Source organism: Oncorhynchus keta, chromosome 2 (genome assembly GCF_023373465.1).
Source record: "Oncorhynchus keta strain PuntledgeMale-10-30-2019 chromosome 2, Oket_V2, whole genome shotgun sequence".
NCBI classification, from domain to species: domain Eukaryota; kingdom Metazoa; phylum Chordata; class Actinopteri; order Salmoniformes; family Salmonidae; genus Oncorhynchus; species Oncorhynchus keta.
In genome coordinates, this window is record NC_068422.1 from 5,531,360 (window position 1) to 5,547,519 (window position 16,160).

Sequence of the window (16,160 nt, forward strand, 5' to 3'; positions counted from 1 at the left end):
GCATGGAGGCGTCGTTGTGTTCTGTGTCGCATGAAATGCACCACTTGTTCAGTTTGCCTCTGCTTTACATCAGAAAGAGACTGCTATGGGACATGGCACAGGCAGCAAAATATTGTGAAGAGGACTTCCAAGGGGTGTACTGTTTTTTTTTGTTTTTTTTTTCAAAAAAAAAAATTCAAATATTTTTGTGTGTGTGTGTTAGAATTGCTTTTTGATATGTTGTATATAGTTATTTGCACTGCTGTATATATTTATAGGTCATTTCACCATTTCGGCCACTTGGGTACATTTGGGCAACTTGTGTGGGACACCTGGGTGACTTCATGCTAAATGTCATGTAGCTCACCCATTCCTGAAGTTATCAGTCTGAAACTTTGCACACCTACAGTTGCCCTCTTGTACTATCCATCAAAATTATCTCCATCATCCTATCTGACTGTGTGGCTATTCTAGTAGATGTGAAAGATGATACTACAACAATAAACAGAAAACATGCTCTTTCTTTCACTTTTCTTCCACCAGATCTACTGTGTTATATTCTCCTACATTCAATGAACATTTCCACAAACTTCAGAATGTTTCCATTCAAATGATACCAAGAATATGCATAGCCTTGCCTCTGGGGCTGAGCTACAGGCAGTTAGATTAGGGTATGTCTTCAGGCGGAAATTAAGAACAAAGGGATGAAGCCATAACAGGTTTTAAACAGTCACCACTAGCCGGCCTGTGCCCAGTACCCTGCGTTGAACATTAGTCACGGTCACTAGTCAGCTAACACCCGGTACTCTACCCTGCACCTTAGAGACTGCTGCCCTGTGGACATAGTCATTAAACACTGGTCACTTGAATAATGTTTACATACTGTTTTACCCACTTACATTTTAGTCATTAAGCAAAAGCTCTTATCCAGAACGACTTATAGTAGTGAGTGCATACAATTTTTCATACTGGTCCCCCATGGGAATCAAACCCACAACCCTGGCGTTGCAAGCACAATACTCTGAGCTACATGTGACCACTTCATATGTATACAGTGCCTGCATAAAGTATTCAGACCCCTTCACTTTTTACACCTTTTTTTAGGCTACACACAATATCCTGTAATGACAAAGCAAAAACAATTTATTAGAAATATTTTTCAAATAAAAAAAAGGAAATAAAAAAGGAAATACTACATTTAGATAAGTATTCAGAACCTTTACTCTGTACTTTGTTGTCGGTACAAGTCTTCTTGGGTTTAATGCTACAAGCTTGGCAAACCTCTGTTTGGGGAGTTTCTCCCATTGTTCTCTGCAGATCCTCTCAAGCTCTGTCAGGATGGATGGGGAGCGTTGCTGCACAGAGATGTTCAATCAGGTTTAAGTCCGGGCTCCAGCTGTGCCATTCAAGCACATTCAAAGACTTGTCCCGAAGCCACTCCTGCTTTTGTCTTGGCTGTGTGCTTAGGGTCGTTGTCCTGTTGGAAGGTGAACCTTTGCCCTGGTCTGAGGTCCTGACCACTCTGGAGCAGGTTTTCATCAAGATCTCTGAACTTTGCAGTTTATCTTTGCCTCGATCCTGGCTAGTCTGCCAGTCCCTCCCACTGAAAAACAGCCCCACAGCATGATGCTGCCACCACCATGCTTCAACGTAGGGAATGTGTCAGGTTTCTCCAGACGTGTCGCTTGGCATTCAGGCCAATAGCTAAACCTTGGTTTCATCAGACCAGATAATCTTGTTTCTCATGGTCTGAGAGTCTTTACGTGCTTTTTGGCAAACTCCAAGTGGGCTGTCATGAGCCTTTTACTGAAGAGTGGCTTCTGTCTGGCCACTCTAGCATAAAGGCCTGATTGGTGGAGTGCTGCAGAGATGGTTGTCCTTCTGGAAGGTTCTCCCATCTCCACAGAGGAACTCAGGAGTTCTGTCAAAGTGACCATTGGGTTCTTGTTCACCTCCCTGACCAAAGCCCTTCTCCCCCGATTGCTCAGTTTCAGCTCTGACTTGCACTGTCAACTGTGGGACCTTATTTAGGCAGGTGTGTGCCTTTCCAAATCCTGTCCAATCAATTGAATTTACCACAGATGGACTCCAATCAAGTTGTAGAAACATCAAGGGTGATCAATGGAAACAAGATGCACCTAAGCTCAATCTTGAGTCTCATAGCAAAGGGTCTGAATAATTATGTAAATAAGGTATTTCTGTTCTTACATTTTATAAATTTGCAAAAATGCCTAAAAACCTGTTTTCACTTTGTCATTGTGGGGTATTGTGTGTAGATTGCTGAGGATTTTTATTAATTTAATTACATTTAGAATAGGCTGTTGCATAACAGTCAAGGGGTCTGAATACTTTCCGAAGGCACTGTATATTGTATTCTAGTCATGTTAGGTGTTACAGCACTGTTGAAGCTAGAAACACAAGCATTTCCCTGCACTTGCGAAAACATCTGCAAATCTGTGTACGCAACCAATAAACTTTGATCATAGGTGTCTCTGACTTGAGGTCAGACTTGCTCAGGTGAAACAAACTTAAACATTTTGCCAACATCCTTTCTGAATGTAAAATAATTAAATAAAAGTAATCTAGTTTTTCAAAAGTATCTGTAATCTGATGACAATATTTTAGCTGGTAACGTAACTGATTCGTTTTTTTGTAATCAAATTACATGTAACTGATTTCATGTAATCAGTTACTCCCCAACCCTGCTCCTGGATGGGTGTACTTTTCACATCAAGGGGATGTGGTGGGAATGGATGTAGTGCAAAGTGTGGAGGTCATTACCTCAAACCACATTCAAGTAGGCGCTGTCTACTCTACAGTACATCCAATGCTTCTACCGTGTCCTGTGTGTCCAGGCTGCAGGTGAGAGGCATGCCTGGTTCCTGCAGAACTTATTTGGATGTCTATAGAATTTCCTTTCCTCTCTAGTATAATACAGTGGTTGCTGGCAAACAGAGGCCATACAAGAGGATTTAAATATGAAGGGCAAACAAAGTGGAGAGCCCTGGACAGTGGCCGCAACACTGAGGTTAGACGCAAATACTTGACATCCAAACCGGAAAGAGAAGCAACAGCCTTGGCCAGGCCCCTGTGTGATGTGGTCTACCTGGGATTGCTCACACAATCCAGCTGCTTGTTTTATGAAGGGGATACATACATGCTTGTCAAGTGGCATTTGGTATATTTGTGGGCAATGATCAGCTGTTCTTATCCACTTCCCTAGAATCACAAACAATGGTTGAATTTCATCATCCTTCAGCTTCGACCATGACTGGAATAAATGTGGTTTTACAAAGATGTAGTCAACTATCAGAGGAAGCTTGGCAAAACAAGGGAAATGAGCCAGGAGTCATAAGGTCGACTAAAAACACTGGACAAAAAAAAAAAGCCTTTGGAAAGTATTCAGACCCCTTGACTTTTTCAATATTTTTTACATTACAGCCTTAGTCTAAACTAAATAAATAAAACATTCTCAGCAATCTACACACAATACCCTATAATGGCCAAGTGAAAACAGGCAAAAAATAAAGAATAAAACAAATACCTTATGCAAATAAGTATTCAGGCCCTTTGCTATGAGACTCGAGATTGAGCGCCGGTGCATCCTGTTTTCTTTGATCATGGAGTCCACCTATGGTAAATTCAATCGATTGGACATTATCTGGAAAGGCACACACCTGTCTATATAAGGTCACACAGTTGACAGTGCAAAAACAAAGCCATTAGGTCGAAAGAATTGTCCGTAGAGCTCCGAGACAGGATTGTGCCAAGGCATGGAAACCTGGCACCATCCCTACGGTGAAGCACGGTGGTGGCAGCATCATACTGTGGACATGTCTTTCAGTGGCAGGGACTGGGAGACTAATCAGGATCGAGGCAAAAATGAACGCAGCAAAGTACAGAGAGATCCTTGATGAAAACCTGCTCCAGAGCACTCAGGACCTCCAGACTCCAGGTTCACCTTCCAATAGGACACCGACCCTAAGCACACAGCCAAGACAACACAGGAGTGGCTTTGGGACAAGTCTCAATAATCCCTGAGTGGCCCAACCAGAGCCCGGACTTAAACCTGATCGAACATCTCTGGAGAGACCTGAAAATAGCTGTGCAGCGATGCTCCCATCTATCCAACAGAGCTTGAGAGGATCTGCAGGGAAGAATCTCTCCAAATAGAGGCACCAACCTTGTAGCGTCAAACCCAAGAAGACTCGAGTAACGTTTCTACTGAGTAATGTTTCTGTATACTTATGTAAATGCGAATTCATTTTTTTTCATTTTAATACATTTGCTTTGTCATTATGGGGTAGTGTGTAGATTGATGAGGGGGGAAAACAATGTAATCAGTTTTAGAAAATGGCTGTAACATAACAAAATGTGGAAAATTCAAGGGGTCTGAATACATTCCAAATGCATTGTAAACAAAACACTTTAAAATAAAAGATACCAGAAATATCCATAAAAACATCTCATATTTTGTGCAATTTGTTTTCATCCCCATTAGTGAGCATTTCTTATTTCCAAGATAATCCATCCACCTGACAGGTGTGGCATATCAATAAACTGATTAAACAGCATGATCATTATACAGGTGCACCTTGTGCTGGGGACAAAAACCCACTAAATTTAGCAGTTATCACAATGCCACAGATGTCTCAAGTTGAGGGGCCATGCAATTGGCATGCTGCCTGCAGAAATGTATACCAGAGCTGTTGCCAGAGAATGTTCATTTCTCTAACATAAGCCGCCTCGAATGTTGTTTTAGAGAATTTGGCAGTACATCCAAGCAGCCTCACAACGTGTACCCACGCCAGTTTAGGATCTCTACATCCATTTTCCTCACCTGCGGGACAGTCAGACGAGCCACCCAGACAGCTTATGAAACTATGGGTTTGCAAAACCTAAGAATTTCTGCACAAATGTCAGAAACAGTCTCAGGGAAGCTTGTCTACATGCTCGTCGTCCTCAGTGTCTAACCGACTTTAGTGGACAAATGCCCACCTTCGATGGCCATTAGCACGCCTGAGAAGTGTGCTCGTCACGGATTGATTACCATTTCAATTACAGCGCGTGTTGTGGGCCAGTGGTTTGCTGATGTCAATGTTGTGAACAGAGTGCCCCATGGTGGCGGTGGGGCTATGGTACGGGAAAGCATATGCTTTGAATGCAGATACCATTTGATCCTTAGGCCCATTGTTGTGCCATTAATCCACCGCCATCACCTCATGTTTCAGCATGATAATGCCCAGCTCCATGTTGCGAGGATCTGTACACAATTCCTGGAAGCTGAAAATGTTCCAATTCTTCCGTGGTCTGCATACTCACCAGATATGTCACCCATTGAGCCTGTTTGGGAAGCTCTGAATCAACAGAGAATAATTTGTTTTCCCAGTCATGTGAAATCCATAAAGATCTAATTTATATTGACTGATTTCCTTATATAAACTGAGTCAATTCTTAGAAATTGTTGCATGTATCTTTTTGTTCAGAGTAGTATTTTAATTCTCAGCCAGTACCATGCATTTCTAGCGGTGCAAATGAGTATTCAAAGGTAAACAACTCCCTCTGGTGGCCCTGTAACAAAGTACACAGGCATTTCTAACAATTAGTGTAGTTGTGTTAAGATAGCTAGGGGAGACAGATAGCTTGGCGGATTCTAACCCTGATGGTGTTGGGGGGGTGACATGAGAGTTAAGCTACTCTTCAAAGACAGTTGAGAAACAGAAAACATTTGACCCCTCTAGAACAGACATCGATGAATTTGAAATGTAAAAAAAAAAACTGATGATATATGTTTAATTTATTACTTTGAATCTTGTTCTTGGGTTGTATTAACAATGGTTTAATACTGAAATTACTTTGTAATTTAAAAAAAAAAATGTAAGACCAGTACTGTACAAATGACATTTGATAAAACTCCAGTCGAAAAAAAGCATATTGAACACAGAGCCACAATAAGATGACGATCATATGGTATTGGATTTCATATATACACACACACTTATAGAGTTAACAAAGCAGCAACACATTGCAGAACTGAAAGTAGGTAAATAGTTTCAAAACAAAAGACCAAATATGTTAACATGTGCAATGTTCAAATGCAAACAGGATAAAAAGTGGAGTTTGATTAAAACCTAGTCATCAAGCCAATGAATGTTTAATTTAAAATGGCACTAATAATATTATTACTGAGTTTAGTGACTTTGGAAGGTAGTGCTGGGAAGAAAACACTGTACAGCAAACATGAACAAAATCTGGATTTTTCACCTGGATCAGGATCCACTGTACTCTACATTTCATCCCTTTGTCTCAAAGCATCAAAAACTCCTTTTGCACCCCACACATTTGTTTTTGGCTGAAGGAGGCTCGTTGTCAATTAATTTTTACTCATTGCTCCTCAAAGCCTAATTAACTGACAAAGTTGTTTGGATCCCACTCAAACAACAATGTTAAGCATGCCATGTTGAGCTGATGTGGTGGGATAGAGAACACAATACTAAGCCACCTTTAAGACCTGGACCCTGTTTTTGACTATTTATAAAATACACCCTTCCTTCCTTGAGGACATCACTGTAGTGTAGGTGAAAGCTTTGGTGTAGCCTTCTTTTGACCTATCCACTCATTTCCAGACGAGCCTCAAGGTAGAAAAGAAAGATGTCTGAATACCTCTGACATACAAGGCCCAGGTTGACATTTAAGGCCACTAAAATAACAGTCTGATATCTTAAAATCCACATGGAACAACGAAACAGACTTTACCAGTGAACATAAGCTAAGCTAAGATAACCGCTCTACTGAAAACGGTGATCTCTTATGTAAGAATGTACCCGACACCGTAACTACAGTGCATTCGGAAAGGATTCAGATGCCTCAACATTGTTACTTTAAAGCCCTATTCTAAAAACGGATTTATAAGTGTCCCCCCCTCATCAAAACTACATAATGCCCCATAATGACAAAGCAACAGGTTTAGAATTGTAAATATTACATTTACATAAGTATTCAGACCCTTTACTCAGTACTTTGTTGAAGCACCTTTGGCAGCCATTACAGCCTCGAGTCTTCTTGGGTATGACGCTATAAGGTTGGCACCATTCTTCTCTGCAGATCCTCTCAAGCTATGCTAGGTTGTATGGGGAGTGTCGTTGCAGTTATTTTTAGGTCTCGCCTGAGATGTTTGATCGGGTTCAAGTCCAGGCCACTCAATGACATTGAGACTTGTCCCGAAGCCAGTCCTGCGTTGTCTTGGCTGTGGGCTTAAGAGTCGTTGTCCTGTTGGAAGGTGAACCTTCACCCCAGTCTGAGGTCCTGAGCACGCGTTAATCAAGGACATCTGTACTTTGCTCCGTTCATCTTTCCCTCGATCCTGACTAGTCTCCCACTCCCTGCTGCTGAGAACATCTTCACAGCATGATGCTGCCACCACCATGCTTCACCCTAGGGATGGTGCCAGGGTTCCTCCAGACGTGTCGCTTGGCATTCAGGCCAATAGTTAAACCTTGGTTTCATCAGACCAGATAATCTTGTTTCTCATGGTCTGAGAGTCCTGTAGGTGCCTTTTGGCAAACTCCAAGCGGATGGTCATGTGAATTTTACCGAGTAGCAGCTTCCGCTTAGCAACTCTACCAGAAAGGCCTGGTTGGTGGAGTGCTGTAGAGATGGTTGTCCTTCTGGAAAGTACGCCCATCTCCACAGAGAAACTCTGGAGCTGTCAGAGTGACCATCGGATTCTCGGTCACCTCCCTGACCAAAGCCCTTCTCCCCCGATTGCCCAGTTTGGCTGGGCAGCCAGCTCTAGGAAGAGTCTTGGTGGTTTCCAAACTTCTTCCATTTAAGAACAATGGAGGCCACTGTTCTTGGGACCTTAAATGATGCAAATCTGTGCCTCGACACAATCCCATCTCGAGCTCTACGGCCAATTCCTTCAACCTCATGGCTTGGTTTTTGCACTGACAACTTGTGGGACCTTATATAGACAGGCGTGTGCACCTTTCCAAATCATGTCCAATCAATTGAATTTACCACAGGTACAATAAAGTTGTAGAAACATCTCAAGGGTGATCAATGGAAACAGGATGCACCGGAGCTCAATTTGGAGTCTCATAGCAAAGGGTCTGAACACTTATGTAGAGAAGGTATTTATTTTATATAAATGTGCAAACATTTCTAATAACCTGTTTTCACATAGTCATTATGGGGTATTGTGTGTAGATTGATGAGGAAAACATTGAATGTAATCCTTATTTTTAGAATAAGGCTGTAACAAAAAGACCCCATTCCTGTGAAAAGGGTAAGGGGTCTGACACTAGTCTGACACGTCCACATAGAAAAAAAGAGAAAGCACCCCACCACCAATGTAGAAAGCCCTTCTTTCACTGGCTTCCAGTTGAAGCTCGCATCCACTACAAGACCATGGTGCTTGCCTACGGAGCTGTGAGGGGAACGGCACCTCAGTACCTCCAGGCTCTGATCAGGCCCTACACCCAAACAAGGGCACTGCGTTCATCCACCTCTGGCCTGCTCGCCTCCCTACCACTGAGGAAGTACAGTTCCCGCTCAGCCCAGTCAAAACTGTTCGCTGCTCTGGCCCCCCAATGGTGGAACAAACTCCCTCATGACGCCAGGACAGCGGAGTCAATCACCACCTTCCGGAGACACCTGAAACCCCACCTCTTTAAGGAATACCTAGGATAGGATAAAGTAATCCTCCTCACCCCCCCTTAAAATATTTAGATGCACTCTTGTAAAGTGGCTGTTCCACTGGATGTCATAAGGTGAATGCACCAATTTGTAAGTCGCTCTGGATAAGAGCGTCTGCTAAATGACTTAAATGTAAATGTCTTTCACAGCAGTCTACACCCATCTCTGTAGAGACCTGCAGAGAAAGGCAAACTCATTTTGAGCAATTTCCCATTCTACATGAATAGGCAGCACATGTAGAAGGTTGAACTTGAACACATGCCTCTCCCCGTAACTATTTTTATTTCATAATTGAGCCATTGAGGTTTATATATTCAATCCATATGTAAACAGGCAAGATCATTTAATGTATTTAATTTTAAATATTTAGATAGTTCTATTTCAATCACTAATATACAAACAGGAAACACATGTTACAGTGGTCACTGAGTCAGGAGACAATCTGCTGTCTAATACACTACATCTGCAGAAAACCCACACGTCTAATAGTAGCAGAACAGAATCAACCATACCTAGTCCTAGAAATAAAATATACACTGATATGATCATGTAGAAGTCCTGAGACTAGAGTTTAGCATATCTACATCGTGTTTGCGTTGGAGCTTAAATTTAGGATTGCATTCATGCGTCATTTCAAATGTGGAGTTTGATAGCAAGATGACCCATCAACATGCTAACTGACCTAAACTGCTCACTGTTTAGTAGGACAACTTTTTACTGCTTTGAAATGAGACAACATTTCTAGTCAACTGGGGAAATGAAGAGGTTGTTTGATTGACACCTCCAAAAAGGCCCATTTAAGATTGTAATGGAACCTAAATATATTTTCTTGCATAATGGCTTCGTTGCTGGGAACAAGGTCTTTGTAACAACAAACAGATTCTACATTTTCTGCAATTTGAATACAGAGACTGGTATTGTCAGGGACCGTTGTCCATGCAGAACACATGAAATCTGTAGTTGCTAGAGGGCTGTTTCATGGCCATGGGCTCATGCTAGGTATAAAGAATACATCTACACAAACGGGCACAAGTGATTTCATCACAGTACAGCCACAAAATATCTGTTAATGAATCAACCAAGTTCCACTGCAGCTCGGTACACATGGTCATACTGAACAGTCTGACATTGGTTTGTAGACGGGTCAATGACTGTCACACATCTGGATCAGAGGTTGGAATATGGGGATATTCAATGGATAGGAGTGTGTATGTAGTGCATGTGCAAGTGTGGCAGAAGAGCAGACCCAGAAAGGCCAGAAGAGGGGGCCTTCTCACAAGCCATACATGGGGAGTAACAGGTGTAGGCTGGCAAGCAACTGAAGTGTACTTCCATCTTAACAACCAGAGGGGCAACTTTGAAGTCTCTCCAATGGGGGGGAGGGGGGGGGGGTCATGCAGCATAGACCACCTTCCCAGGCCACAGGCCCCTGGAACCAGGCAGCCATCCGGAGGTAGGGAGAGGGGACTGAGGGTGTGGTCTGGAGGAGAAGCTCTTAGAAGATCTGGATCATGGACTCCCGAGATTTTCCGACTCCAATCCATTTCACTGCGTGAAGAGGAGTTATTGAAAAGCTTTACCAATAAAAACAACAAATGTCCCCAGATATACCTATGACCTCTACAACTGGACATGAATGTGGTAAGGAGAGGGGGGTTCTTACCGGGCACACCGAGGTGCTCCTCAATGTAGCGGACATATTTCTGGGCGTTCTCTGGCAGATCATCGAACGTTCTGACGGCAGAGGTGTCACTGTTCCAACCTGGCAGGGTGGCATACTGAACCTCAACACTTTGTAAGACTTCCTGGTTGGCTGGGGAGAGGTGGGGACAATGTCAGGCCATTGGCTACCATAAACATCTTAAGATCAGACTTGGTGGCAGCTGAGCGGGGTATTGGCAGGTAGCCGAGCGGTTAGAGCGTTGGGCCAGTGACTGAAAGGTTACTAGTTCAAATACCCGAGCTGACAAGGTGAAAAATCAGTCTGTGCGTTCTTGAGCAAGGCACTTACCCCTAATTGGTTCCAGGAGCACCATATATTAAGCAAGTTCAGGAGACTAAACTGCTTGGATTAACCCTGGATTGTAAACAGTCATGGTCAAAACATATTGATACAAAAGTAGCTAAGATGGGAAGAGGCATGTCCATAATAAATTCACAGCTCTGCCTTAACACTATCAACAAGGCAGGCCCTACATGCCCTAGTTGTCACACCTGGACTACTTTTCTGTCATGTGGTCAGGTGCCACAAAGAGAGACTAAAGAAAATTGCAATTGGCTCAGAACAGGGCAGCACGCCTGGCCCTTGGATGTACACAGAGCTAACAATAATATGCATGTCAATCTCTCCTGGCTCAAAGTGGAAGAGAGATTCACAAAAACAACTAGTGATGAAGTCAGAGGTATTGACATGTCGAAAGCACAGAGGTGTCTTTAAACTACTAGCACACAGCGCCGACACCCAGCATACCCCACAAGACATGCCACCTGAGGTCTCTTCACAGTCCCCAAGTCCAGAACAGACTATGGGAGGTGCACAGTACTACAAATAGCCATGACTACATGGAACTCTATTCCACATCAGGTAACTGATGCAAGCAGCATAATCAGATTGAGCAAAAATTACAATACACCTTATGGAACCTCATGGACTGTGAAGAGACACATGATAAGACACACAATCTACACACACACATACATACATAGTGATTGTAGATGTGATAGTAGAGTAGTGGCCTGAGAGAACACAATGTGTTGTGAAATGTAATGTATTAAATGTGTTAACTCCCTTAATGTTGCTGGACCCCAGGAAGAGTAGCTGCTGATTTGGCAGGAACTAAATGGGGATCCTTATTAAATACAAATCCTACTATGGCCGACCATGTAAAACACATTTCACATTTATGTGACAATAAAACATTGTTTTTTGGGGGAATAATGCAATTAGGCATATAATATGCTCCCTTATCTGGTTCACTTAATCCAGCCTACCTGGAAAATGAGGTATATTTTCACCATCCACAGAGTATGACACACCAACTTTGATCTCAGGGAGCACATCCAAGATGTCTAGCTTGGTGAGAGCTAAGCTGAACAGGAAGACAACAGAACATTGGGAGGTTAGCAGGCATGTTACCAACACCCAAATGCAGGATCTGTACAACGCTGATAAGGTCTATTTAAGTATACTGAGACCGTAGGTAAAAAGCGGGAGGTGTGGTGATGGACAGTACAGAGTTGAGGGAGTGGGAACTCACGCAGTGAAGCCGTTAATCATGTGGGCATATTTGATGAGCACGAGGTCCAGCCAACCGCATCTCCTTTTACGGCCCGTGGTCACACCCACTTCTTTCCCCCTCGTCTGCAGGAGCTCTCCAACGTCCTTCAAGAAGGAAAGACGCACTCAATAATCACTAAGATCACTGACAAAGTAAACCATGGCCTTGTCAAGTTTTAAAATGTCGCCATTCTCTGTCCTGTCCAGGTGAAGAAACTGGTAGTTCCGTTATTCTATGGATTATTTCACAAGCTCCAACAGAGGGAGCTGTTTAACAACCAACCATCTTTCCCAAAACTGTTTGACACCCACAGTCGCATGCCTCTGATGTTCACAGAATACACACTGGATTTCAGAACTCTGATGACTCAATCAGCAACTATGCCATACCCCCCACATTGACACTACAGTCTACTCACACTGGATACAGAGAGCAGGAAACACAGCCTTGTGAACCAATATGACTGTAGCCTGCAGCAGTCAGAGACATTAAGGCCTGGCTTCCCTCAAGGTACACAGGCTGACATTCTTACATTGAACTGCTCAGAGGGAAAGGCTCCGATGCCAACCCGGGTGGTGTAGGCCTTGACCACGCCGTACACCTCACCCACGTTCTGAGGCGGCATGCCTAGGCCCGTGCACACCCCGCCTACTGTGCAGTTAGACGAGGTCACGAAAGGGTACGTTCCTGAAACCAACATGCCAAAGGGATACAACACCATCTTATTTCCTTCTCAGTCTTCCTCAGATAAGACATGACAATGCATTGGTGCTGCAGTCAATTTACAGCAGATGATAATATATATAATAATATAATATATATGCCATTTAGCAGACGCTTTTATCCAAAGCGACTTACAGTCATGTGTGCATACATTCTACGTATGGGTGGTCCCGGGGATCGAACCCACTACCCTGGCGTTACAAGCGCCATGCTCTACCAACTGAGCTACAGGACCACCTGTACGGTACGGTACCAGTATTATCTACATTGCCGAATAGTGAAGACATCAAAACTTTGAAACACCGATGGAATCATGTGATTACCAAAACAAAGTGTTAAACAAATCGAAAATTTATTTTATATTTGAGATTCTTCAAAAGTAGCCACCCTTTTTGCCTTGACAGCATTGTACACTCTTGGCATAAGCTCAACCAGCTTCACCTGGAATGCTTTGTCAGTCTTGATGGAGTTCCCACATATGCGGAGCACTTGTTGACTGCTTTTCCTTCACACTGTGGTCCAACTCATCCCAACTGGGTTGAGGTTGGGTGATTGTGGAGGCCAGGTCATCAGATGCAGCACTCCATCACTCTCCTTCTTGATCAAATAGCCCTTACACAGCCTGGAGGTGTGTTGGGTCATTGTCCTGTTGAAAAACAAAATGATAGCCTCAACGCGCAAACCAGATGGGAAGGTGTATCGCTGCAGAATGCTGTGGTAGCCATGTTGGTTAAGTATCCCTTGAATTCTAAATAAATCCTAGTGTCACCAGCAAAGCACCCCCACACCGCCTCCTCCAAGCTTCACGGTGGGAACCACACATGCAGAGATCATCCGTTCACCTACTTCGCATCTCACAAAGACACGGCAGTGAGAACCAAAACTCAAATTTGGACACATCGGACCAAAAGGACAGATTTCCACCGGACTAATGTCCATTGCACGTGTTTCCTGGCCCAAGCAAGTCATTTTTTCTTATTGGTGTATGTGCTTTAGTAGTGGTTTCTTGGCAGCAATTCGACCATGAAGGCCTGATTCACAGTCTCCTCTGAACAGTTGAATTTGAGATGTGTGTTACTAGAACTCTATGACACATTTATTTGGGCTGCAATTTCTGAGGCTGGTAACTGTAATGAACGTATCCTCTCCAGCAGAGGTAACTGGGTCTTCCATTCCTGTGGTGGTCCTCGAGAGACAGTTAACTGTAATGAACATATCCTCTCCAGCAGAGGTAACTGGGTCTTCCATTCCTGTGGTGGTCCTCATGAGAGACAGTTAACTGTAATGAACGTATCCTCTCCAGCAGAGGTAACTGGGTCTTCCATTCCTGTGGTGGTCCTCATGAGAGACAGTTAACTGTAATGAACGTATCCTCTCCAGCAGAGGTAACTGGGTCTTCCTTTCCTGTGGCGGTCCTCATGAGAGACAGTTAACTGTAATGAACGTATCCTCTCCAGCAGAGGTAACTGGGTCTTCCTTTCCTGTGGCGGTCCTCATGAGAGACAGTTAACTGTAATGAACATATCCTCTCCAGCAGAGGTAACTGGGTCTTCCATTCCTGTCGTGGTCCTCATGAGACAGTTAACTGTAATGAACATATCCTCTCCAGCAGAGGTAACTGGGTCTTCCATTCCTGTCGTGGTCCTCATGAGACAGTTAACTGTAATGAACATATCCTCTCCAGCAGAGGTAACTGGGTCTTCCTTTCCTGTCGTGGTCCTCATGAGACAGTTAACTGTAATGAACATATCCTCTCCAGCAGAGGTAACTGGGTCTTCCATTCCTGTGGTGGTCCTCATGAGAGACAGTTAACTGTAATGAACGTATCCTCTCCAGCAGAGGTAACTGGGTCTTCCATTCCTGTGGTGGTCCTCATGAGAGACAGTTAACTGTAATGAACGTATCCTCTCCAGCAGAGATAACTCTGGGTCTTCCATTCCTGCGGTGGTCCTCATGAGAGACAGTTTCATCAGTGCTTGGTTTTTCTTGAAATTTTCCAGATTGACTGACCATGTTTTAAATGAATGATGGACTGTCATTTTTGTTTATTTGAGCTGTTCTTGCCATATTATGGACTTGGTCTTTTACCAAACAGGGATATCGTCAGTATACCACCCCTACCTTGTCACAACAACTGAGTGGCGCAAATGCATTAAGGAAAGAAATTCCGCAAATTCACAAGGTACACCTGTTCATTGAAATGCATTCCAGGTGACTACCTTATGAAGCTATTTGAGAGAAGGCCAAGAGTGTGCAAAGCTATCATCAAGGCAAAGGGTGGCTATTTGAAAAATCTCAAATATATTTGATTTGTTTAACCGTTTTTGGTTACTACACGATTCCATGTGTTATTTCATAGTTGATGTCTTCACTATTATTCTCCAATGTAGAAAATAGTAAAAATAAAAACTCTTGAATGAGTAGGTGTCAGAACTTTTGACTGGTACTATAGCTTGTAATACAAGTAAAGGAAACTAAATGCTTCAGTCTTAACATGACATGCAAACAATCTCCCTGTCAGATGTGCTTAAACAGAGGTGGATTTTCCAGTCCAGGTTAATGGGCCTTTCAAATCAGAGGGGTTGAGAAATCCCACCCATAAATGTCTGCACAGGTGCCAAAACAAAAAAACATTCTCCTTTATGCAAAACATTAGCAAAGCCATTTGATACCTCCTTTCACCTACTACCATTGTGTCAAGGAAAAAGAAAATGGTGACCGTCAGTAAATAGCAACCCTCTCCTTCAGCAGTTGTGTTTATGGACTACGGCATGCTTTGTGACAGAAATATCTGAAAGTGACACTAGACAGCATAGCTCAGAGTCATGCACGGTATAAGAGTGCTCTCTGGTGTTCGGAGTAGTGAACAGGTTGTTCCAATCCTTATGACAGCTCCGATACAACTGTTTCAGTAGAGTTAACTCACCAGTAAAAACCGCTTGAATTTCCAGCCGACTTCTTGAAGACCATCCGTTTGTTAGCTTGACCAGTTCAATGGGGGTTAATTGGCAATTGACACAGTGAAAGGGGTTAATTGACATTATGACATAGTGGGGGATACTCACCAAAGTCAATATCTAAGAGGGCAGCGTTGGCTCCTTCTACCAGGATCTTTTTGGGAGGTCCATGTAAGGCCTCGTACATGTAGAAGACGCCATCTTTCACCATATGCTTTAACTTCTCCACGTAATCCTGGACAAGAAAACCACACACACACGTAACCCTAAAAATACACTGAAATGTAGGAAGGACATAATGTATCCAGTGATCTGCTTATTCAACTGATATGGAGGACCTGATTCTGACCTTCAACTTGCACAACTCTCCATCGATGTCAATCACCAGGGTCGGGTACATAGACTGATACTGCGAGGCTAAGACTTTAAATCTACAGAGGATAGACATCAATACAGTTCCATTTGAATCTTACCAGAGCTAGTTGTACTCTGACTAACAGGAGGATAGCCATTATTGGCCATATGA

The 16,160-nt window shown here is 43.2% G+C and overlaps 1 protein-coding gene across 6 annotated transcripts in view; it reads right to left on the reverse strand.

The window, feature by feature from the left end:
• Positions 1 to 9,014: 9,014 nt before the first annotated feature.
• Positions 9,015 to 16,160, reverse strand: part of LOC118377286 (adenylosuccinate synthetase isozyme 2-like) — a 28,381-nt gene continuing 21,235 nt past the window's right edge. For all 6 annotated transcript variants that reach the window (XM_035764146.2, XM_052471016.1, XM_052471008.1 and 3 more), the window contains 7 exons: positions 15,984 to 16,065; positions 15,743 to 15,869; positions 12,487 to 12,641; positions 11,934 to 12,058; positions 11,668 to 11,765; positions 10,340 to 10,489; positions 9,015 to 10,224 (listed from right to left, as the gene is read on the reverse strand). In XM_035764146.2, coding sequence (XP_035620039.1) covers positions 10,172 to 10,224; positions 10,340 to 10,489; positions 11,668 to 11,765; positions 11,934 to 12,058; positions 12,487 to 12,641; positions 15,743 to 15,869; positions 15,984 to 16,065 — 790 coding nt within the window. In that variant the 3' untranslated portion in view covers positions 9,015 to 10,171. The remainder of the gene's footprint in view (positions 10,225 to 10,339; positions 10,490 to 11,667; positions 11,766 to 11,933; positions 12,059 to 12,486; positions 12,642 to 15,742; positions 15,870 to 15,983; positions 16,066 to 16,160) is intronic.